Raw genomic sequence first — 22,698 nt, 5'->3', positions numbered from 1 at the left:
CCCCGGCGCCTGGTTGGGGGTAACACGGCGCATGCGCCGTCAGCGCCCCTCCCTCTCCATCCCCATTCCTCATCGAGTCTGGGCCTCGTCCTCTTCTCTCTGTCTCCTTATCCTCACCCATCACTTCCCCCGACACCAGCACCCCATTATTCCAGTACCCCTGGTATCAGCTTTGGTTTCCAGCCCGGTCCGCCCAAGGTAAGATGGGTAGAGGGGAGGCCCTCGGAGAAGGGGAGGGGCGAAGCATCCTGTATCCTGAGATAAACAAACCCGGGGAGGGGGCGGCCTAGACTCCGGGGACTGACGAGAGAAGAATGGGGGGCTGGGCCTGGGGAAAGCGATAGGCGCTGGACCCACATACCAGGGTACTCTTGTGGGTAACGGCGACCTTACGACTGCTCCAAATCCAGAGCTGGGGATGTGGGGCCCTGGGAGCTTCTGTAGGCTGGGATCCCGGAGCCTGTGGGGTGCCCTCTCTAGCTGACCTTTGCCTTCAGGATTCGCCTGAAGGCCGCCCCCAACTCTGCATCCGCCCCCCCGGGGGCCACCGAGGACCATGACTAAGACAGATCCTGCCGCTATGGCCCCACCGCCCAGGGGGGAGGAGGAAGAAGAGGAGGAAGAGGATGAGCCTGTTCCCGAGGTCCCCAGCCCCACCCAGGAGCGCCGGCAGAAGCCTGTTGTGCACCCCTCAGCACCTGCCCCTCTCCCAAAGGACTACGGTAACCCTCTTACCTCTCCACCCTGGAATCTGGCCTGGAGCCTTGGATGGCCAGGGAGGTTGGGCTGAGCTCTGCTGGTGGCAATGGGGGGAGGCTGGGGAATTTGAAGGTGGTCACAAGGAGTCTTAGCTGCTAAGTCCTTGGATTCTGCCCCTCTCCCCGCTTCATTAATTCATCCATTCACCCATTGGAGAATGGAATTGGAATAATCCTGATCTTTGGTTCATGATACATCATTCAATCGTTTAGTCATTCAACCAATATTTGTTGAAAGCCTGCTGTGCACCTGGCTGCGTGCTAGGAGCTGGGGGCACAACATGGAGCAAGACAGGCCCAGTCTTTGCCCTGCGAGAACTCACAGGCATCAATAATGACCACACATAAATAAGTAAAACATATAAATATATAATTACAAGACACAATGAGAATCGTGCTTGTCGAGAAAGGAATGTTGCAGGAGCTTTTTAGGATGTGGTTTCTCAGAGAAGGTAACATTTGAGGAAGGCCTAAGGATGAGTTGGGGGTTAACCAGGGGAAGGGTTGGGAGAGGGGCCCCAGGGGCGATAACCACAGGAGTCAAGGCTCTGGAGTAGGAGGGTGTGGAACTGAGAGGGTGGCCTCTTGGAGAAACTGAAAGCATCTAATCATTCACTAAGCATTGCTTACCCATTGCTACTACTCTGTGACAAGCTTTATGCTGGGTGATAGAGATTTAATGGTGAGCAATCCAGGTGTGATCCCTGCTCTCAGGAGAGAAGAGACTGAATAATTAACAGATAAATAAATCAGATAAGTTCAGATTGGAGTGAGTGCTATGAAAGAAATAAAAGATGGAAATATAATAGAGAATGGCTAGAGGGCAGCAATTTGAGACAGAGAAGTCAGGGTGGGTCTTTCTGATAAGGTGGCATTTAGGCTGAGACCCAGAGCTTGAGGAGGAATCAGCTGTAGGAGAGCTGGAGAAAGTGTTCCAGGCAGAGAGCAGCACTTGCAGAAGCCCTGGGGCAGGACTGAACTTGGAACTGAAAGCCCCTGGAGCTGCAGTTAGGGAGTGATCAGAGGTTAGAGGTTGACAACGGCTAGACCTGGAAGGGCCTTAAAGGCACAGTGAGGACTTTGGATATATTCTAAGTGTGATGGAGGGAGAGCATTTGAGGCAGTGTTTAAAAGCAGAGGAGTGTTGATTCTGATTTATATGTTTAAAAGCTCTCTCTGCCTGAAACTGTACAGGGTAGAAAAAGTGGGGCTCAGCCAGAGTTGGAGGCATTGGCTTTGAGGTTCAGAAAGTAGGCACCAGGTTCAGAGACTAGGCATTGCTAGGATAAGGCAGGAGATCTGGCATCTGTGGACATGTCACCCACTAGAGGAAGATCAGAGAGGCAACAAGTTGACCTCAGTCTGATATAAAAACAAGAAAGTTATGTGGCTGTCCAAGGCAGCTGGTACACCCTGGCAAATAGGAAAATCTCCTTTGGAATACGTCTGGATATGGCAGGCATCTTTGGGCTGGTGGGAAGTCAGAGGGTCTAGGCTGCCCCCCACCCTACCCCACCCCACCCCAGGAATACTGCTTATAAAACAAGCAGGGTTGGTCACAGAAGGTAAAGGAATCTGGAAATGTGGTCCAGCGCAGAGAGAGGGCTAAAGTGGACTCCAAGAGGAACTCATGTATTTGTTTATTAAATTTGTACATCAATTCAGCAGAGATTGAACACCTACTGTATGCCAGGTTTTGTGCTGGGCCTTGGGAATAAAGGAGGGACCAAAGCAGAATGGGAACATAGTGTTTATGTCCTAGTGAGGGAGACACGTGAGAAAGTAAGAGGAAGAAAAAAAAAAAGGAAGAAGAGAAAGAGAGGAAAAGAGGGAGGGAGAAACAGAGGGATGGAGGTATAAACAAGTTATATTAAGTAGCGATATGTGCTGTGATTAAAGAAACAAAAAAGCTTAGGAGATGGAGAAGGGCAGAGGTGCTGATTTAGACAGGGTGGTAAAGAGGCCTTTCTGAAGAGGTGACATTTGAACAAAGACCTGTAGAACCTTGGGAAAATCTGAGGGAAGACTATCCCCGGAGATAAAACCATTAAGTGCAAAGCCCCTGAGACAGGAAAGACAGAGGAAGCCAGTGTGGCTGGAGGGGAATGAGTGAGGAGGTGAGGGCAGATAGCAGACAAAGCCGGTTAGTGCAGGGCCCGTGGGAGGTGGGGAGGACTGTGGTCTATATTCGGAATGTGCTGGGAGCCAGGGCAGGGTTCTGAGCCAAGGTGGGCTGTTTTATGATGGGTTTTTAAAGAAGGACACAGGCTGCTGATTCCTGGAGACACCTTCTATGCGGTACTTCCGTGGGCTCTGTGTCGTTCATCCACCATGCACTGAGTTCCTGCTATGTGCCAGGCTCTGTGCTGGGTACTGATGTTACTACAGAGAGCAATACTCATCAGAGTCTAATGGGGGGAGAACGGAAGTCCCCCTGGGCACCACCCTGGGTGGCCACAGGTTGGATCCTAACCATGCATATATTTTATTGTATGTGGACTGCCCAGCATTTGAAAAAGTGGGGAGATTTTTCTTAAAAACCAGGATTTCTGGTTTTTATTATTATTTTTTTTTACTGTGATTTGGCCAAACTGTGCCCATACTGTGCCAGAGCAACAGTGGGTTAGAGCCGTAGCAGCCAAGTCCTTGGGCACACAGACTCGAGGTTGCTGCACTCTTGTTTCAAGGGGTGGTGTTTGCTCTTTATGGGAATTGCCCGATTTTCCGATTTTTTAAGACATACTGGGCATCCAGATTTTTATGTGAAACCTCCTGACTTTGAAACCTCATGCTGGCCACATGGAATATGCCTGTGGTCTACGTGCCGCCAGTTTGAGACCCTACATTAGAGAGGGTCTTAAAGGCAAAGACCTCGAGTTCCCCTGCCTCAGGATGGGAGGAGGAGGTCAGCTTGCCTGGGATGACCTTGGACCTCTTGCCACCTCAGCCTTCACTTTCTTCGACCCCAATGACCCGGCGTGCCAGGAGATTCTGTTTGACCCGCAGACCACCATCCCTGAGCTGTTCGCCATTGTGCGCCAGTGGGTCCCCCAAGTTCAACACAAGATTGACGTCATTGGCAATGAGGTAAAAACACTGGGGAAGCCAGGGAGGGAGAACATGGGGTCCCTCACATGTTTGGGTGAGCCTCCATGGACCTCTGGTACACTCCCAGATTCTGCGTCGAGGCTGCCATGTAAACGATCGTGATGGACTGACTGACATGACACTGCTCCATTATGCGTGCAAGGCTGGGGCCCACGGAGTTGGTGAGGGTTCAAACCCCCAAGCCCCAAAACCTACGCCCCCAGACGCAACCCCTCAAAACCACCCAGAACCCCTGTCCTCAGGTCCCTACCCTGAACCCCGCAGCCTAATACCCCCAAGTGCAGTCCCCGACGCCCAAGGCCTTCCCCATGCCCTGGGACCACACTCTCAGGGAGAGCACGCAAGCCTACCTGGGCTGTCACGCAGGGGACCCCGCGGCGGCCGTGCGCCTCTCGCAGCAGCTGCTGGTGCTAGGCGCAGACGTGACCCTGCGCAGCCGCTGGACCAACATGAACGCACTGCACTACGCGGCCTATTTTGATGTGCCGGACCTCGTCCGTGTGCTGCTGAAGAGCTCACGGCCGCGAGGTGAGGGGTTAAGTCCAGGCTTGGAGGTTTGGGGCAGGACCCAGCAAGAGAGAAGGCCTGGAAGTAGGAGGGTACCCAGGGTTTTGGGGCAGGGGACATGGAGTGAAGAAGATGGGTGCCAAGTGATGGGGCCAAACTGAGGCCTGGCTGGGTGGGGAGAGGGGACCAGATTGAGGAGATACTGGGAGGCCGGAGACAGCAGGTGTGGGAGATGGGGCTCAGCGGTCCACAGGGCAGGGCTGGTCCTGGTCTGGAGGGGCGGGGCCGAGAAGGGGGGCGGGGCTCTGCCAGAGGCACTGGGGCCTGGAGAGGGTTAAGAGATGAACTTCTGGAAGCCGGAAGGCAGGGGGATGGCCTGGGTGCCAAGGGCTGTCACCCAGATCTCTCCTCTCGCCCACCTCCTAGTGGTGAATTCCACGTGCAGTGACTTCAACCATGGCTCAGCCCTGCACATTGCTGCCTCCAACCTGTGCCTGGGTGCGGCCAAATGTTTGCTGGAGCACGGTGCCAACCCTGCGCTTCGGGTACTGCTGCCCTGGCCCAGCTCTGTTATCTTCCTTCTCCTTCCTCCCCACATCTCTTTCCAGGCCAGCAGGCCTTTGCAAAAGATGAGGGGGGCCCTGATCACTTGTGTCTCTGGAAGCTCTCAAAATATTATAAAAATCATCTATACATTCAACAAATAATAGCTGACATTTACTTAGTGTTCGTGATATGTCAGGCGATATGAGCACTATATGATATGAGCACTATTTTACAATGGGGAAACCGAGGCAGAGACAGGGAGTGATTTGTCCTGGGTCACCCAGCAAGAAATATCTTTCAGTCCTGGCTGACTCTGTGTCTGTCTGTAGACAGTATTTCGAGATCATGAAGAAAGTCTAATTGAGACCCTTGGTGAAGGAGAGGGTTGGACCCCATGTAAGCCTTCAATATGATCTCTGACCCCAACCCAGCTATTTCCAGGTCATGTCCCCTTTACCGATTACTCTGAAGCATTCTAAGCACAGATATCTTGGGGTGATACCTGTGCCCCTGTCTCTGCTTTCCCATTGGCTCAGTTGGACCCCTGACCAGTACCCATTTTCAATGTTCATCTGGCCCCATTCCTGGCCTGGGGAGACCGACAGCACCTTAAGTGTGACCTTCATTCCTTATTGACTCCACCTCTCATCCCACCCCCAATTTCTTGACATCCAGGGGTGGACTTCCCTGAGGACATGGTCTGTACCTTAATGCCCCACCCCTTCTTATTCCCAAGTTGGCCCAAAGTGTGACCTAGTCCTACCTCTGCTTCACCTAGGGTCTTGGGGCATGGGCTCAGTGCGGAAGCAGCCTGTGCCGCTGAATCCTCACCCTCTCTCTTCCCTTTGGCCCCCAGAACCGAAAGGGACAGGTGCCAGCAGAGGTGGTCCCAGACCCCATGGACATGTCCTTGGACAAGGCAGAGGCGGCGCTGGTGGCCAAGGAGCTACGAACGCTGCTGGAGGAAGCTGTGCCACTCTCCTGCTCCCTGCCCAAGGTCACACTACCCAACTATGACAACGTCCCAGGCAATCTCATGCTCAGCTCACTGGGCCTGCGCCTGGGAGACCGTGTGCTGCTGGATGGCCAGAAGGTCAGGGACTGGATGGGGTAGGGGAGGGCAGAACTCAGCCGTCATCCCTCCGAGCTGGGTGCTTGGGCAGTGTGTAGACTCTGCCCACTCTCCCAATGATTCACACAGTATTTGTTTTACCTAATAGTTCTGTGAGTACTTCTTGTGTGCCCGACCCTGGGCTGAGGTCTCAGTCCAGCGGGGAAGACAGATCCATCAATTGACAGTGACAGTCCAGAGCAGTTGTAGCTCTCATGGGGAAACACAAGCAAAGAGTGATCAGTGCAGCTCTGCTCCATCTGGGTCCCCCTGGGCCTTGTGGTCCCCAGTCAGGGCCCACCTCTGCTCCCAGAGTGGTCAGTACTTTGGGAAAAAAAGTACAGATCGGAGTGATTGGGGGTGAGATAGGGGATGCATCTACGTGAAGATGAGGAGGAGTGAACCAGGAGAAGAAAAAGAAGAGAGTCTCAGGTAGGGAGAGTAGGTAAAAACGCCCAGAGGGCATAGAGAACCTTCATCCAGGCATTCCAACTTTGATTCATTTACTGGTGTCCCTCAGGCTCCATGCTGGACCCAGCCCATTCTTGGGGATAAAGGGCCATGTCAGCCCCAGCCCCGTTCTCATGGAGCTTCATTTCTAATAAAGGAGAAACAATCAATAAAGTAAACCCATAGTTAAGATAATTTCTGGTAGCAACAAGGGCTTTGAAAACCATTACATGCTTGGGTTTCGTAAATTCTCCCTGGCTGAGAGTAGAGGTGGTTTTAGCTGGGGTGTTCCAGGAGGGCTTCCCTGAGGAGGTGATATCTGAGCTGGGGTGGGAAGGAGCGCACCCTGCAAAAATAAGGAGACAGAGGAACAGCAGGTACAGAGGCCCAGAGGAGGGAAGGAGTAGCGTGATTGGAGGGTGAGATGGAGATGTCAGCAGGATCTGGATCACACCAGACCTGCAGGCCACTGGAAGGAATCTGGATTTTGTTTCCTAGACAGTGAGAAACGATAAACGTCACATTTTGTTTCCTAATCAAGATTTGTGCATGCAGCAGCCCCATCTGGAAAGCTTTCTGTTCATGATTTAATCCAATCTATGTGACAATTCTGAAAGCAGGAAGGGTTCACTGTCCTCACTTTACAATCCCGAAGGCTGTAAGCGGCTCATAGAGGTGAAACCCTTTGTCTGAAAACATGTAATAACCATCCCTGCCCCTTAGAAAAGCAATATAACACAGGGGTTATGAGCTCAGGCTCAGGGATTTGCTCAGGCAAATCTCGTCAGCTCTGGGGCCTGGGGCCAATGATTCTGCCTCTCTGGGCATCAGTTTCATCTGTACGATGGATGGGTATTTCAACAGTACCCACCTCGGGGTGGTATGTGTTTTAAATTCGTTAAATTGTGTAAGGTCCTTGGAAACAGGGCTCAGTGCATCCTAAGTGCTCTTTGTGTGCCAGGCACTGCTCAGATCCCCCCACCAACCTTCCAAAGTAGGCACTCTGAATTAGCCCATTTTATAGACAAGGAACTGAGGCTTAGAGAGATGAAGGAGGCTCCAACAATGGTAATAACCACCTCACGGCAGTTAAGCAGCTTTACATATGTTAAAAATGTTTTTTTAAAAAATGTTTCAAACAGACAATCAGCCTATGAGGTGGGTTGTTATCCTCATTTTCCAGATGAAACTGAGGCCCAGGAGGTTCCCTGGACCAAAGTTAGAAGAGTAATAATAGTCAGCACTTACTGATCCCCTACTCAGCATCTGGCCTGGTTCTGAGGGCTTCCATTTCTCCAGAACAGCCCTATCCAATCGACCTTTCTGTGATGACGAAAATGTTCCATGACTGTGGTGTCCAATGAAGTAGCCACAAGCCAGATGTGGCTATTAAACACTTGAAATGTGGCTAGTTTGGGGAAGTGAAATTTTAATTTAATTTTAGTTAAATTGTCATATCTAGCTAGTGGATAGAGTAGCTGCACTGGACAGAGTAGCTCTATAACAGTCCTATAAGGTGGGCACAGTTTCTGTTCCTGTTTCACAGATGAGGACATTGAGGCACGGTGAGGTTAAGCCATACAGCTAGTAAATGGTGATGTCTGAGCTGAGATTTGAGCCTGGGGCTCCCTCATTCACCTCACCATGCTGCCTGTGTGCGAGTGATCTATCCTGGCCTCCCAAGGTCCCTCCAAGCCTGTCTTGTTTTCTCAGACAGGCACACTGCGGTTCTGCGGGACCACAGAGTTCGCCAGCGGCCAGTGGGTGGGCGTGGAGCTGGACGAACCTGAGGGCAAGAATGATGGAAGTGTTGGGGGTGTCCGGTACTTCATCTGCCCTCCCAAACAGGGTCAGTCCCACCGGGGTCCAAAAGGGGTGGTGGTGGGGTCCACTCAGTAGTTCTGATGTTTCCAATTGGGTAATGAGGGTCGGGGGATGATGGTGGGGCAGAGGCATAGGGCAGAAATTTGGACAACTCCCAGCCCAGGCTCTGTCCCCCCAGGTCTCTTTGCCTCTGTGTCCAAGATCTCCAAGGCAGTCGATGCACCCCCTTCATCTGTCACCTCCACACCTCGGACTCCCCGGATGGACTTCTCCCGTGTCACAGGCAAAGGCCGCAGGGAACACAGAGGTAAGAGGGGGCGTCCTAGGGGTGAGGAGAGCCAGTCTGGGGGATTTTCTGTGGGTAGCCCAGCTTGTGACTCAGTTTCTCCACAGGCGTAAATTCCCTAATTTTAGAGGATGATCTCTGAGTTCCTGACTTTTGTGACTCAGTTTCTCCTTTGACTTAGTACTGGCCCCACCCAGTTCTTGGAAGGACCTGTGGGTTCCCTGCTGTCTATGACGTAGTTTCCCCTCAGGCCCAAAAGTTTCCCCCCAGTTTTAGGGAAGAATCTATGTTATCCTCAGACCCAGCTCCCTCCTGCATTTTAAAAGGACAATTTCTAGGTTCCTGACTTCTGTCACTCGGTTTTTCCTTTGGCCCAAATATCCTCAGCTTTGAGAAAGGATTTTGGGGTTCTCCCGGTTCTTGACTCAATTTTCCCTCGGGCCTAAAGCCTCCCCCTGCAGTTCTTTGGCAGCTGGGATTGTTTCCTTCCAAGCCCAAAGCCCTGCAGTTCTGCGGAAGGCTCTGGAGTTCCCCTGATTGGAGCCAGGACAGTGTTTCTGCCTTGGGGCTTTCTGGTAGCATGGGGTCCCCAAGGCTGGTGTCTGGGAGCCCCACCCCCACCCTTGTACCTTCCACCCCCAGGCAAGAAGAAGCCCCCATCATCCCCGTCTCTGGGCAGCCTGCAGCAGCGTGAGGGAGCCAAGGCTGAGGTTGGAGACCAAGTCCTTGTAGCAGGCCAGAAGCAAGGGGTTGTGCGCTTCTATGGGAAGACAGACTTTGCTCCAGGTGAGGATGGGAATCTGGGCTGTGGGGCAGGCAGGGCCTAGAGCTTTCCTCACACTCTTCTGCTGCAGGTTACTGGTATGGCATTGAGCTAGACCAGCCCACAGGCAAGCACGATGGCTCTGTCTTCGGTGTCCGCTACTTCACCTGCCCCCCAAAGCATGGAGTCTTTGCACCAGCATCCCGAATTCAGAGGTGAGCCCCAAATCCGACTTTATCCCAAGGTATCACCCAGAACCCTGATCCCCCTCAGATGTCTCCTCCTCTTGGACCAGCAGGACAGTGTGGATACCCACTCCCACACCTGGGCTCTTTCCATGTGGGTCCCTGGCCCCCAGCTCCATGTCAGACCCTGGCCTCTGGCTCTGACTCCTCCCACTCATGTCTCCCCAGGATTGGTGGATCCACTGACCCCCCTGGGGATAATGTTGGAGCCAAAAAAGTACATCAAGTGACAAGTGAGTTGAGGGCTACAGTGTGGGGAGCAGTGGGGGTTTGGGGGTAGGAGGAAGGGTCATGCTATATGCTAGTGACACGATCACTAGTATTTAACTGGGGACACAGGAAACTGATGAAACAGGATCGCAAAGAGGATAGGTGCTTTGGAATATGGGGATGCTAATGACAAGGCTCTGGGCAGGCACAGAGCAAGCACATGGGTAGGTATTGGGGGACACAGAATATTATTGACAAAAGAGGTCCAGATGGGTATTGAGAATGTGGGGTTCATAAGCTTGGGTGGGTATTGAGGGCACAGCTAGGTCTATCATTCCCTCACCTGAGACCCTGCCCTCCACTTCAGTGACGCAGCCCAAACGCACCTTCACGACAGTCCGGACCCCAAAGGACATCGCATCAGAGAACTCAATCTCCAGGTTTGTAGCCAACCCCTGGCCCTCTCTTCTGTGGGATATTTAGGAAGAGGCTTCCACAGGCCATTGGTCACAGGGGTATAGAGCTCTGGTTGGGGCTGAAAATAGAGGTTAGGAAAACGTGTGACTAGTCAGCTTACCCAGAAATAGCCTTGAGAGACTGAGGCCCCACATTGAGTTCTGGAGACTTCAACCTTTAAGGGACAGGTTGAGGAAGCAGAATACCCTCCACAGGAGCCTGAGAAGGCACAGCCAGAGAGATAGAGGCAGAATCCAGCAAGGCCAAATCCCAAACACTTGGGAAAGAGCTGAGGGAGATAGATCCAGATGTTCCTGCCTCTGCATCAGGGGGTGACACAGTTCTCCTTTCCAGATTGCTCTTCTGCTGCTGGTTTCCCTGGATGCTGAGGGCGGAGATGCAGTCTTAGAGGCCATGGACACCCGACAGAGTCACAGCCCCCTCTAGCATCTCCTAACACAAGGAGCCCCCAAGTCACCCTGAGATAGATATTCCCAGTAACACATCCAGAATAGACCTTCCCATTAGCCAGTCCTCGATCACTGAGGCCCCATTATTAACAGATTCCCCCATGAAAACCCCCCAAATACAGACCCCATGTTACCCAGAAAGATTCCCTGAGTGTAGCACCTTCAGGCTAGTCCCTATCCTCAACCCCTCGGAGCAGAGCCCCCATTAACAGATTTCCACATCACCCCAAATGAAGGTGACCGCCACATAATGCTACATAGCAGAACATTCCTGAGTCACTCATCACTGGATAAGAACTCTCCCATCAAGTCCCCTTGAAATAAACAGATCACACCTCCAGAGCAACAATTACAGACCTTTATGTCACGATCCCACATTTAACATCAGTCCCCTCAAGATGTGATCCCCAATGGTCACCCCAAAACCCTTATACTACAATCAGAGACCCCCCTCCATTAACAAAGACCCCTGTTCTAAGCCTCCAAGAAAAGACTTGCATTAACCAGCCCACTGTCACCTCCAATTTACAGACACCAAAACAGTCCTGGAAGTGCTAATTACAGGACCCCCAAGACTTCTTACCCTCTGCACCCTCAACAAACCCCCAGTGCCTTGTATGAAGCCCACCCCACACGGCCCACAGCCCCTGTGCTGGCCAGGTTCCCAGAAAATTGTCTATTTTTTAAGTAATGACTTCCCCCTTTGGGGGACCCCAAAATTTGGAGCCCCCATTCTGAGACTGGGGAATCCCAAATCCCAGGGTACACGTCCCAAGCTCCCCTGTGCCCCCAAGTCCTACAGCCCCCCTAGAAGACCCCAAGGCCCTGATTCCCAGGACCCCCAAAACCATGGAATCCCCAAATCCCCAGGGAATCCCAAATTTAAAAATCCAATCCCCAGTCCCCAGGAAACCCGTCCTGGCGGTCCTTGTGCCTGGGATGGAGGAGACTGCGGTCAGGACATGCATCCCGGGCTCCCACAGCACCTCAAGCCCTATTCATAGGCACCAGTAGACCCCAAACAGTAATGCTCATCCCTGAAAACTGGAGGACCTCAATGCCCTGAGTCATTGATCTCAAGACACCCAAATTCCAAGAGCCCCAGCCCCAAGGGAACCCCAAATCCTAAAACCTCCATTTCTAATACATGAAGAACCCCCCCCCAAGGCCTTGAGGGGAATCCCAAGTCCTGGAGCCCCCATTTCAATCTATGTTCTGGTCACAGGTCCAAAACACCAAATCTGAGTCACAGGCCCCAAAGGACCTCACCCAAGCCAGACCAACAGTCCGAGGGAGACCCTGAAGTTCCCAGGAGTCCAGGGCGGACCTGGGGCCCTGACTACCAAGGACAGCTCACGACTGCCCCCTCACTGCATGTCCCTGAACTCAGCATGACCCTTGCTCCCTTCAATAAAGACGTTTCTATGGCTTCTCTGTGTCAGGCCAGTGTTTGGGGAGTTACGGCCCTGCCTCCCTAACCCTTGCTGGGGGAGGATGGGAGAGGAAATGTTCAATCTCGTTTCCCTGCTGCTTGAGCATAGGACGGTCTAGTCTGCGGGAAGTCCTAACAGTGGCCTCCTTCCTGCGGTCGCCACCGCTGCCCCTCCTATCTGGGCCAACTTCGCAGTACGGACAGGTTCCGTTCTGGAGCTCTGATTGGCCGGTGCCAGCAGAAACCGTCTTCGAAGGGACCAGAGGTACAGCCTATCACTGAACGAGGGAGAAGGGGCGGGGTAACACTGAGTGACAGGGCTGATTGGGTGGAAGGCGGACCTTGAAGGCCTTTGAGAGTTCCCATTGGTCTGAGTACTGCTACGTCAGGAACGTGGGGGCGGAAGTGGCTGGGAAAGGCATGGGGATGTTGGATTTGGATGTTGGAGGGGACGCTGGTGGACGGTCAGTTTTTGTGGTTGGCAGAGGGCGGAAATAAAGGTCCAAGGAAGCTTGGGTGGGGATCCGGGGAAGCTCAGATAGGAATCCGAGGAGGCTCAGAGTGTGAAGCCCTAGAAGACTCAAGAGTGTGGGGTATTAAGGAGTTCAGGAAAGAAAGAAGGTTTGAGAGGAGCCAGGCTCAGGGCTATAGGTCCAAGGGTGCTGCAGTGAAGGGGAGTTTGGGAAGGGAACTCTGAGGGGGTCCAGAGTGGGAAGATCCAAAGAGACAGAGCCGGGGCAGAGGCGTGTTCAGAACGGGGCATCTGAAAGGGCTTGCGGCCGGAGGAGGATCCATGGGGACTCTGTATATTGTTAGGGAATGGGGCTCATGGTTGCAAGTCTAAAGTTGTTAGGATGGGATCTCAAATTAAGGTGTTTAAGGGGGCTCGGGTACAACTCTGGAGACCGTGTGGAGCTCTTGAGAACGGCTCCCAGTGGGGTCACAGGATGTTCTCTGCGAAAGGCCTGAGAACAAATATGTGTAGTTTGATAAGCCTTTGGTGGATGGAGTTTGGGTGAGTGTTTGGGGTGCTCATTGTGTCTAGGCAGGGAGTCTGGGGACTCATTGGGTGGCTTTTCAGATGCTGAGGACTCAGGTTTTAGAAACCAAGTTAGTTTGATTAAAGGGCTGAGGCGAGGTCCTGGCCCATGGCAGAACAGAAAGCAGGATCGTAGCCTGAGAGTGGAAGGCTTGGTGACTTCAGCATGTCCTCCCCTTCCCACAGGACTGGGTGCATGGAGTTGGTGTCGATGGAGGATCAGGACTCCAGGGTCCCAGCCCTGGAAACATTCAGGGTGGAGCAGGTTGTCAGGACTGGGGTTACAGAGGGTGAAGGTGGGGACTAGAGGGCGGGAGATAGAGTGGGGATAGGCAGGCTGACTCCTGGGTTTGTGAGCTGGTACTGTTCCCTCCAAGTTCATTCTTACTCTCAGGGCCCAGCCCTTCCCTCACACCCACCCTCAAAATGGGCATTGGTCCCTTGACTTCAGGTCTGGGCCTGTCTAGGGACATCCTGAGCCTCACTCCAGAGGGAGGGACTGCTCAACGATGCTAGGGCACCTGTGTAGCTTGAAGGGACCCATCTTCAGGGGGATCTCTCTATCCTAGGCACCACCTGTAATCTACTATGTCCCTGACTTCATCTCCAAAGAAGAGGAGGAGTATTTGCTTCGACAGGTGACCTCATGTCCTTCTGGTCTGTTTTTCCCCTTATTCCCAGATCCTAATCCTTAGGTCCTCTGTGAGAGCCTCCAAGGCTACAGTGAAGATCTTGGCAGGAAGGAGAGTGCTACACAGCACCCATCCCTCACCTTCCCTATTCCACTCTGACCTGCTGGGCCTGTAAGAGCTTTTCCCAGGAGGCTTAGGAGAAACCAATGTGATTCTTAGAAAGGAGGTGATTCTTATGGAGCTCAGACTCCCTGTGCTGAGATAGGCTGGTCCAGATTCCAAAACAAGGATGCTATTGAGATCAGATTCCTTGTGCTGGAACAGTATGGTGCAAGCCCAGAGCCTCAGAAACAGAGTTACAGAACCCATACTCTCTGTGCTGAGATAGCCCAGTTCAGGCCCTTAATATTTAGGGAATGAAGAATTTGCAGTGTTCAGATTTCTGTGCTGAGGTAGCCCAGACCTCAGGATGTCACGGAGTGAACTTCCTTCTGCTGAGATAGCTCAGCATAGACCCAGAGTCTTGGGAACAAGGTTTCCAAGCACAGACCACCTATGCTGAGATAACTCAGTCTATATTCTACTTTTAAGGTTTGGGAAAAGAAGAATTTACAAAACTCAAGAGTCCTTGCACTGGGATAACCCTTTGAAGCCCCAGAGTTACAGAGCACAGATCTTCCCTGTGCTATCCCAACTAGTCCTGTCTAGTTTTGAACCCCAGGAATAAGTTAGCCACAGAAAACAGACTCTTGTGCTGACATAGCCTATTCCAGCCCCATAACCATAGAGGGAATGAGGAGATTATTGAGTAGAGTGTAGACTTCTTGGAGAGTGCCCATTCTAGATCCTTGGGATCTTAGCAGTGGAGAATTTTCGGAGTACTCTCTTTGCTCTGCTGAGATAGCCCAGTTTAGCACATTCCCTCCCCCAGGTGATAGGAACAAGGAGGTTCCAGAAGTTAGATTGTACTGAGATAGCCCAGGAGTCAGGAAATTACATGGTGCAGACTATTTGCTGAGCTAAAAGAGCCCAGTCTAGGCCAGGCCTCTGAGTAGATTCAGACCACAGTTGTGTAGTCATGGTTCTTTTCCTTGATCCCAGTAAACGCAGGTGGGCTTTGGGGCCAGCACCCTCCACAGGGGGAAGGGCAAACAGCAAAATCCTGGGAACTCTCTATCCCAGAGAAAGGTCCCACAGACACTGAGATGACCCATTTCCACCCAGGTAAAGACCCCAATGTTGGCCTGGGTGGGAGAAGCAGAGAGGGTGGTCCTGAAAAAGGAATGATCCCTTCCCTACCTCCCAGGTCTTCAATGCCCCAAAGCCAAAGTGGACTCAGCTCTCCGGGAGGAAGTTACAGAACTGGGGTAAGTATTCCTGCCTGGGGGCATGAATGATTTGGGGATGTGGGCCAGGGCAGGTGGTTCAGGTTGGTTTGTCTCAAGATATTGGGGGCCCTTGAGGGTTCAAGGGTTCCCAAGGGCCAGAAGGATTCTGAGCGGTTAGTGGAGTTTCTGAGGGGTTAGGGAATTTTACTACAAGTTGGGGGTCTCAAAGGGTCCAGGGGTTTGGAGGCATAAGGAAACCCTTGAAGGGTTGGGTGATAATCTCCAAAGAGTCAGGGGTCTCTGAGGAGGTCAACGTGCTACCAATCCCTGGAATATCCCTAATGGGGGCTTCAGGTGCCAGGGCTCTTTGGTTGGGTACCCTCAGGACCCCATTGCCCTCCTCCAGGTGGGCTCCCCCATCCCCGGGGGATGGTTCCTGAGCGGCTGCCCCTGTGGCTCCAGCGCTACGTGGACAAAGTGTCTGACCTCAGTCTTTTTGGGGGTCTCCCAGCCAACCACGTCCTTGTGAACCAGTATCTGCCTGGGGAGGGCATCATGGTAACCACACATCCTAACCTCAACCCCCAGACCTCTCTGATCCACAGGGCATCATGTTGACCCACCTCTACTCTCATTAAGCAGCCACATACCCCAGCCAAGCATAACCCCCCCCCGTCCCCAGCTGGGGAGCCCCCCTGTACCCCAGAGGTTGGGGGGTGTGGACTCCTGCCCTTTCCAGCCTTGATGCCCACTCCCCAGCCCCACGAGGACGGGCCACTGTACTACCCGACTGTCAGCACCATCAGCCTGGGCTCCCACACCATGCTGGACCTCTACGAGCCACGGCAGCCAAAGGATGATGACCCTACAGAGCAGGTGGGCCCGCGGACACTGCCCAAGCCACTCGTGGGCACTCTGACATCCCACATCCTCCAAGAGGCCCTAATCTCACCTGCCTGCAGGGTACACTGATACCCTCCCAGACACCTTCCGCTGTGCACCCACGTCCTCCCGGATACCCAGCCCATCTGCTTGCAGGGTGCCCTAGAAATCTTGACATCCACAGACACCCCAATACCCCCCCACCTACTGATTGGAATGCCCCAGCACCCTAGAGATCCCCTGGCCCCACACATTCAGAGTGCTCCAGTAGCCCGAGGTCCACACAACCCATGCATGGCTCCCCAATACTCCAGCAGACACCAATATCCCCAGATACCCCAACACCATTCACTTGTGGGTGTCCCTGATGCCCTCCCAGATATCCTGACACCCTGCCTACTGCACAGGGTGCCCCAACACTGACTTCCCTGTCACTTCAATAATGTGATCTACCATGTAGGGCATCCCCAGATTCTGCTTGGTACCTCAATCTATGACTGGCTGCTCAAGGCCCACCCCTCCACCCCCCAGATAGTGTGACTGTCCGTCCTCTGTGAGGGTTGCAGCTTCTCTGAACTCTCTGATGATGCATTTCTGGCACCCCAATGCTCACAGACCCCACCCCATCCCCCACCCGCAGACACACACACACACACACACACACCCTGACCCCAACTGCTCCTTAGGACTTCCCTTTTCAGCTCTACATGATCCTGGATACCGACCCCCCATGCCCTCTGTCCCCCCCACCCCGCCTACTCTGTGGGTGTCCTCAAACATTCTGATGGCCGCAGATAACTCCCAGACTGCACTGGATCACCTCTGCCTCACTCTGTGCCCCTCTCCCCCCTACCTTCTGGCGTTTGTCAAGCCCTCAGCCCAGTTCTACCCAGTTCCCTGCGACTGCTGATCCCTGGGTCCCAGCCCTGGCCCCTTGGAGATTCCAGGGGCAGTTTCCTTAGCTGCCCCCCATCTGCAGCCTAGTTCTTGCTTCGCCTGAGGGACTGCTAACACCCACACCCACACCCTTCCCTTTCCTCGTAGCCCTGGCCCTGGGACCCGTGGATTTTCACCCCAAAGCTTAGGTCCCTGGGAGCACGCTTGCCTCTCAGCCTTTGCCTCTTGGGGCCTCGCTGACCCTCGCCCCCTGGACTCCCAAAGTCTGCTAAATTCTTGCCCATCCCAACCCCGACTTCCGGAGACCCACTGACCGTCAACCTGCCCTGCAGCCCAGGCCCCCACCCCGGCCGGCCACCTCGCTGCTGCTGGAACCGCGCAGCCTGCTGGTGCTCCGTGGCACCGCCTACACGCGCCTCCTCCATGGCATCGCAGCCGCCCACGTAGACCCGCTCGACACCGCCTGCCTGCCACCCAACGCCGCCGCCTGCCCGTCCGCTCGGCCGGGTGCCCGCCTGGTCCGTGGCACCCGCGTCTCGCTGACCATCCGCCGGGTGCCCCGCGTGCTGCGCGCCGGCCTCCTGCTCAGCAAGTGACTGCTGCCCCAGGACCCGCTGGGCTTCCCGGGCTCTCGCCTGCTCCGGACAGCTGTGATGCTGCAACCTCGAAACCCTGGGGCAGAGGCCTCTCCCCCTGGTTGTTTTCCCAATAACTTTGGGAACCTCAGGAAAAGGCCCCATTTCAAATAAACCAACAGAAATCTTCCTTTGGCTTTGGATTTTTGGGGATGGGAGGCTAGATGCCCTGTTCCTGAGGGGCGCTGTGTCTGGGACCTTAGATAGTGTGGGCCCTGGGAGTCAGATATACGGATCACCGAGCCTGGCAGAATCCAGGACTCTTGAGAGGACAGGGTCATATCTGGAACCCCCTTGGGTGGGGTGCAGTTAGCTGGGGAAGTTAAACTACTGGTCCACTAGGGAGGAAGGAGTTAAGTGGTGCCACTGTCATCTGAGCAGGCATCGAATTACCTGGGTCCAGGTTTCTATCCCTCAGAAGGAGGTGGAGCTGAGCCTGCCCCTGGGGCCTCCAGCTGCCTCAGGCCTGGGTGAGACCTGTGGAGGTGTGGAGGGACACCACTGGCCAGGAGAAGGGCTCTTCAGACTACCCCCAAGCCCCAGCTATGGCTCTGCCCCCACCTCTGGACCCTAGACCCCCCTCAGAGCCCCTCAACCACCCCCCTGGAGCCCCGAGGGAAGTGGACATTGCTGGATGTACCATCTGCCCGGCTTCTGGAGAGGAAATAATCAGGTAGGGGGCTGGGGCTTTTGAAACTTAGGTCCTAACAGGATGGGGGCAGTAGCAGGGTGCTTTAAGGGTAAGGGGTACTATGGCTGTGATCACCTGAGGAGAGGGAGCTGGGCGCAGGGGTAGGGTTGGGTGGATGATGGGCATCTAGGCTCACCCAAGGGCCTGTCAATGTCCTCTACCTTCCAGGCCAGAACACGCCCAGAAACTGGGGCAGGACTCCTTGGACCCTCCCGAGCACTTCCAGGATGGGCTGAGGAACACTGAGCCTACTGCTGGTCACCCCAGATTGCCAACGCCCTCTTCCCATGAGGAGCCGGCTGTGGGCAAACACCGTGAGGTGAGCTGAGGTGACTCAGGCCCCTTGTGCCAGCCCCCACTTCCTCTCTGTCCCCCAGAATCTGGCCTTCACACTGGGGATGACGTGATGATTCTGGAAAGGTGTTGGGCACCTGTGGAGGGAGGGACATTCTAAAAAATATTCTCTACCAATCATTATAGAAGTTATTTCAAACTGAATTATTTCATCATTGTCCCTGGTGTAGCCCCATTCTTTGTGGGGGATATCCAGTTCCATCACCCCTCCCCCAGCCAAACCCCCAGACCTTGTATGTCCAAGTTTCCAAGAGTCTTGAAAACCTGGAGACTTTGAACTAAAGGTCCCCAGGCCTTGCTCCACTGGGAAGGACTCCAGGTGGGAGCAACCCTGGTGCAGACCCAGAGATGGACTCTGCTACAGAGAAGCATCCAGCGGCAGGGTTCTTCAAAAGAGGGGTGGCAGTGGGAGTGGGGGCAAGGTCTTGGTTGGCGCACCGGCACTGACTCAGCCCCTGTGTTCCCCAGAGCCTCATCTCAGGCTGGGAGGTATTGGAGGCTGAGCAGGACAGCCTGCACCTTTGCCTATTGGGCCTGCGTCTCCAGCTGCAGGACCTAGAGCGAGGTCCGGGACCTTGGACATTAGCTCAGAGCGGGATGGTCCAGCTGCAGGTAGGCAATGAGAGGCCAAGTTGTGGGAGGGTGGGCAGAGCCTCAGGAGTGGGTGCCTGTTTCCCGGGGTGGGAAGTGGGTTTATTCCATCGAGGTGTCTGGGTAGGAAAGCGGGGCATGTAACTCCAGGTGCCAGGTCTCTGGTGCCCCTGGTGTGTGCGGCGGGGCGGGGTGGTGGTGGTTAGTGGTGTCCAATCATGTGTCCCCAGACCCTACAGGCAGATCTACGTGGGGCAGCTGAGAGAGTGGATGCGCTGCTGACGTTTGGTGAGGGGCTGGCACAGCGGAGTGAGCCTCCGGCCCGGGCATCCCTGCAGCAGGTCCTGAGGGCCCTCAGAGCCCACCGAGACAGCATCTTCCGGCGGCTGTGGCGGCTGCAGGCCCAGTTGGTCAGCTACAGCCTGGTATGGCCCATCCTGGCTGTCCCCGGCCCTGGTGCCAATTTCACAACCCCCATGACCTCTGACCTCTGTCTTCTGACCAGGTGTTTGAGGAGGCCAACACACTGGACCAAGATTTGGAGGTGGAGGGGGACTCGGACTGGCCAGCATCTGCTGGGGTTTGGGGACACTGGGCACCCAGTAGTCTCCCCACTCCTGCAGAATTGGAGTGGGACCCAGCAGGGGATGTTGGGGGCCTCGAGCCACTGGGGCAAAAGACAGCCTGGACACCAGGGGCTCCCTGTGAGCTGTGTGGCCACAGGGGCCCCCAGAGCAGGGGACAAGGACTTGAGGTGAGAGCAGGTGGGGGACATCTCCACCCAGGCACCCATAGGACATCTCTGTGTACCTCCTAGCAAGGTCCTTTCCTTTCATGGAGGTTTGGTGGCTCTGTCTCCCCCTCTGTCTCTCTCAGTGTCTCTTTCTCTCTTGGTGTCTCAGGGTTTTCCTCCCTCCTTGTATCTCTTTTGGCTTCTGTCTATTCCTCTATCTCACTCTTTCTATTTCTCTCTCATCCGTCTATGTCTACATTTCCTCATTTACCCTTACTCTCCCCCTTGCTTACCCCACTACAGCCACACTAGCCTCCTGGCTGTGCCTCAGACGTTCCAAATTCACGCCCATGTCCAAGGCTCCAGATGCATGCGCGGCTTGCCTCCTCACTTCATTCCAGTCTCTCCTCAAATGTCAGCTCTTCACAGAGGCCTGCTCTGGCCTCCAAACATTATCACTCCTTATCCTCTTTGTTTCCTAACAGCTCCTACCACATCTTGACATTATACATTTATTTATTAATGTATGGCGTCTCTCTCTCCTGCTAGAATAAAAGCTCCATGGATGCCAAGACTTAGCCTGTTTCCATTGCCACTATGTCCTCAGCTCCTGGAACAGTGCCTGGCGTGTAATAGACACTCATTAAATATTTGTTGAATGAATGAATGAATAATGTCTCTCCTCTTTTGGTTCCTTTGGCCCTGCCCTTCTCTTTGTCTGTTCCCAAGATCTTTCTCTTCCCCCAGAATCTCATCTCTATGACACCCTCCATCGTGGCCCTTCCCCAACCTTGTGTCTCTTTGTCACTGATCCTCCCAGGACCCCACACCTCTCTCCCCCTACAGGACATACTTATGTCAGGTTTCAGCCACCAGAAACACTTAGCAGGTCACCGAAGACGCTCCCTGCTCCGGAAGTCTCAGGTGAGCTGGTCCTTAGCCAGGTGTATCACTTGGGAATCTCGGACTGGGTCCTCCCCTCTCTCAACTCTACTTCCCCAAGGTGGATTCCTTCTCAGCAAAATTGCTGCCCCAGAAGCTACACACCCACTTTCCACTGGTTTACCCACCCTAGGAGAAAGACAGTGTCTCTGACCTACTAGCAGCAAAGTCCCAGGGCTGACTCCACTTGCCCCGCTTGGGTCATGGCCTCTATCAATAACAGTGGTCAAGCCCAATGGACGGTTCTGATTTGGCCAGATCAGGGTCACATGCCCAATCATGGAAGTGGAGGTGTGAGGTTAGAGCAGGGAGGTGTGACACCCCTGCTGCCAAATTGAGCTACTGTTACCTGGAAAAGGAGGATTGGCTGGAAGGCACAGATAGACATCCACTACACTTGGAGATATTCCAAGCCCATGAAGGCTCCTGGGGATCAAGAGGGTGCCAAAAAAGGAGGAGACATAAGCCCAGCCCTATAAGTCTAGACTAGTAATGGAAAGTCCACACTAAGTGTTACTTTCACCCATTCTGCTGGCTGCTATCTATCCTTAGGACAAGAAGAGGCAAGCATCTTCCAATCTCCAGGATGTGATGCTGGAGGTAGATTCTGGGTGAGATGCCTGGGAGATGGGTCTGGGGGTGTAGGGGACAGGGCTCATGGCTGTAGCCCACGGTATATTTAACTCTGCATTTCCCTTCACAGAGTCCCGGCTCCTGCATCCAGACGGCCCCTGAGTGTCCTCCTCCTCCTCCTCCTCTTCCTTCTCCTGGTGGGTGCCACATTGCTCCTGCCCCAGTCAGGGGGCTCCTGCTGCTCTCCCATCCGACTGGCCAGGACACCTTACCTGGTTCTCAGCTATGTCAATGGTCCCCCCCCAATCTGACAGCCCAGACATATGTAATAAATGGTCACTGTCAAGGCTGTGTCTTGGGCTGCTATCACAAAGTAACATAGACTGGGCGGCTTATAAACAATAGAAATGGATTTTTCACAGCTCTGCTGCCTGAAAAGTCCGAGATCAAGGTGCTGGCAGATTCAGTGTCTGGTGTGGGGCTACTTCCTGGTTTATGAATAGCCATCTTCTTACTGTGTTCTCACGTGGAAAAAGGGGCAGGGAACTTTCTGGAGTCTCAAAAGAGATAAAGGGTACTACTAATCATTTCCATGAGGGCTCCACCCTCATGAGCTAATCAACTCCCAAAGATCCCACCTTCTCATACCATCATACAGGGGATTAGGATTTCAACAGAAGAATTTTGAGAGGACACAAACATTGAGTCTATAGCAGGATGTGAGGATATTGGGCGCTGGCGTACTCACAATCTAAGATACAGCCCTGATCTACCTGGAGAGCTCCCTCCACAGATCCCTTTGCCTTGAGCATGGAACACAGAAATGACAGCCCATCACACCCTGAGACAAACATTCAAGCACAAATGATTTACTTAGGAGGTGATCCTATGCAGATTGATAGGAGAGTGGGGAAGTAAGCTGGGGAAGGGAGTTGATGAGCTGGTTGCTGCTCTGGGCACCTGGGGTGCCATCCCACTAGCAGGGAGAAGACTGTGTTGAACACACTCAAAGTTGTTCTACCCAAAGGTCAAAGAAGTTGGCATTATGTACCAGCTCCCACCTCTCACTGGTTCCTGGAGTTGTCAGCTCCCCAGAGCTTCCAGCCTCTCCTGTCTGTAAAGTCCCCTCAGGCAAAGCTCAGGTGCTTGCCGCAGGAAGCTAGAGGTATTTACAGAAAGGATGCAGGTGATGTGAGAGAGGTGCCAACAGCACCTTTTATAACCCCTGACTTGCA

At 53.8% G+C, this 22,698-nt stretch overlaps 3 protein-coding genes across 6 annotated transcripts; all 3 read left to right on the top strand.

Annotated features, from left to right (window-relative positions):
- The first annotated feature begins 34 nt into the window (after positions 1 to 34).
- CLIP3 (CAP-Gly domain containing linker protein 3) lies at positions 35 to 12,164 on the top strand. The gene is made up of 14 exons (XM_019624852.1): positions 35 to 198; positions 498 to 722; positions 3,706 to 3,845; positions 3,934 to 4,027; positions 4,233 to 4,394; positions 4,800 to 4,918; positions 5,776 to 6,012; positions 8,194 to 8,329; positions 8,483 to 8,611; positions 9,233 to 9,376; positions 9,445 to 9,568; positions 9,767 to 9,831; positions 10,176 to 10,248; positions 10,619 to 12,164. Exons 2-14 carry the CDS (start codon positions 557 to 559, stop codon positions 10,671 to 10,673), a joined length of 1,644 nt encoding a protein of 547 aa, XP_019480397.1. The 5' UTR covers positions 35 to 198; positions 498 to 556; the 3' UTR covers positions 10,674 to 12,164.
- A 371-nt stretch (positions 12,165 to 12,535) lies between these two features.
- On the top strand, positions 12,536 to 17,708 carry ALKBH6 (alkB homolog 6, nucleotide demethylase). Of its 4 annotated transcripts, XM_019624921.1 has the most exons (7): positions 12,537 to 12,630; positions 13,392 to 13,470; positions 13,775 to 13,843; positions 15,144 to 15,204; positions 15,572 to 15,723; positions 15,925 to 16,041; positions 17,277 to 17,708. In XM_019624921.1, exons 1-7 carry the CDS (start codon positions 12,587 to 12,589, stop codon positions 17,538 to 17,540), a joined length of 786 nt encoding a protein of 261 aa, XP_019480466.1. In that variant the 5' UTR covers positions 12,537 to 12,586; the 3' UTR covers positions 17,541 to 17,708. The 4 variants fall into 4 exon arrangements, with proteins under 4 accessions (XP_019480467.1, XP_019480466.1, XP_019480464.1 ...); XM_019624922.1 differs by lacking the exon at positions 17,277 to 17,708 and having other exon boundaries at positions 12,536 to 12,630; positions 15,963 to 16,025; XM_019624919.1 differs by lacking the exon at positions 15,572 to 15,723 and having other exon boundaries at positions 12,561 to 12,630; positions 15,848 to 16,041.
- Positions 17,709 to 17,803: 95 nt separating this feature from the next.
- On the top strand, positions 17,804 to 21,791 carry SYNE4 (spectrin repeat containing nuclear envelope family member 4). Its single transcript, XM_019624950.1, has 8 exons — positions 17,804 to 18,252; positions 18,439 to 18,589; positions 19,093 to 19,236; positions 19,446 to 19,640; positions 19,721 to 19,969; positions 20,795 to 20,872; positions 21,443 to 21,501; positions 21,594 to 21,791. Exons 1-8 carry the CDS (start codon positions 18,125 to 18,127, stop codon positions 21,772 to 21,774), a joined length of 1,185 nt encoding a protein of 394 aa, XP_019480495.1. The 5' UTR covers positions 17,804 to 18,124; the 3' UTR covers positions 21,775 to 21,791.
- The last annotated feature ends 907 nt before the right edge of the window (positions 21,792 to 22,698 follow it).

The sequence above is a fragment of the Hipposideros armiger genome, unplaced genomic scaffold (assembly GCF_001890085.2).
Source record: "Hipposideros armiger isolate ML-2016 unplaced genomic scaffold, ASM189008v1 scaffold_609, whole genome shotgun sequence".
Taxonomy (NCBI): Eukaryota; Metazoa; Chordata; class Mammalia; order Chiroptera; family Hipposideridae; genus Hipposideros; species Hipposideros armiger.
This window is presented reverse-complemented; position numbering and strand designations above follow the sequence as displayed.

What these genes read in the sequence shown, in the direction of transcription:
- CLIP3 (XM_019624852.1), top strand. Translation starts at nt 557, where the DNA reads ATGACTAAGACAGATCCTGCCGCTATGGCCCCACCGCCCAGGGGGGAG. An exon ending in CATCTGCCCTCCCAAACAGG is followed by an intron (nt 8,330 to 8,482) that starts GTCAGTCCCACC and finishes CTGTCCCCCCAG; the next exon opens with GTCTCTTTGCCTCTGTGTCC. An exon ending in AAAAGTACATCAAGTGACAA is followed by an intron (nt 9,832 to 10,175) that starts GTGAGTTGAGGG and finishes CCTCCACTTCAG; the next exon opens with TGACGCAGCCCAAACGCACC.
- ALKBH6 (XM_019624921.1), top strand. Translation starts at nt 12,587, where the DNA reads ATGGGGATGTTGGATTTGGATGTTGGAGGGGACGCTGGTGGACG. An exon ending in TGCCTGGGGAGGGCATCATG is followed by an intron (nt 15,724 to 15,924) that starts GTAACCACACAT and finishes CCCACTCCCCAG; the next exon opens with CCCCACGAGGACGGGCCACT. An exon ending in ATGATGACCCTACAGAGCAG is followed by an intron (nt 16,042 to 17,276) that starts GTGGGCCCGCGG and finishes CCTGCCCTGCAG; the next exon opens with CCCAGGCCCCCACCCCGGCC.
- SYNE4 (XM_019624950.1), top strand. Translation starts at nt 18,125, where the DNA reads ATGGCTCTGCCCCCACCTCTGGACCCTAGACCCCCCTCAGAGCCCCTC. An exon ending in GCGGGATGGTCCAGCTGCAG is followed by an intron (nt 19,237 to 19,445) that starts GTAGGCAATGAG and finishes ATGTGTCCCCAG; the next exon opens with ACCCTACAGGCAGATCTACG. An exon ending in CCCTGCTCCGGAAGTCTCAG is followed by an intron (nt 20,873 to 21,442) that starts GTGAGCTGGTCC and finishes ATCTATCCTTAG; the next exon opens with GACAAGAAGAGGCAAGCATC.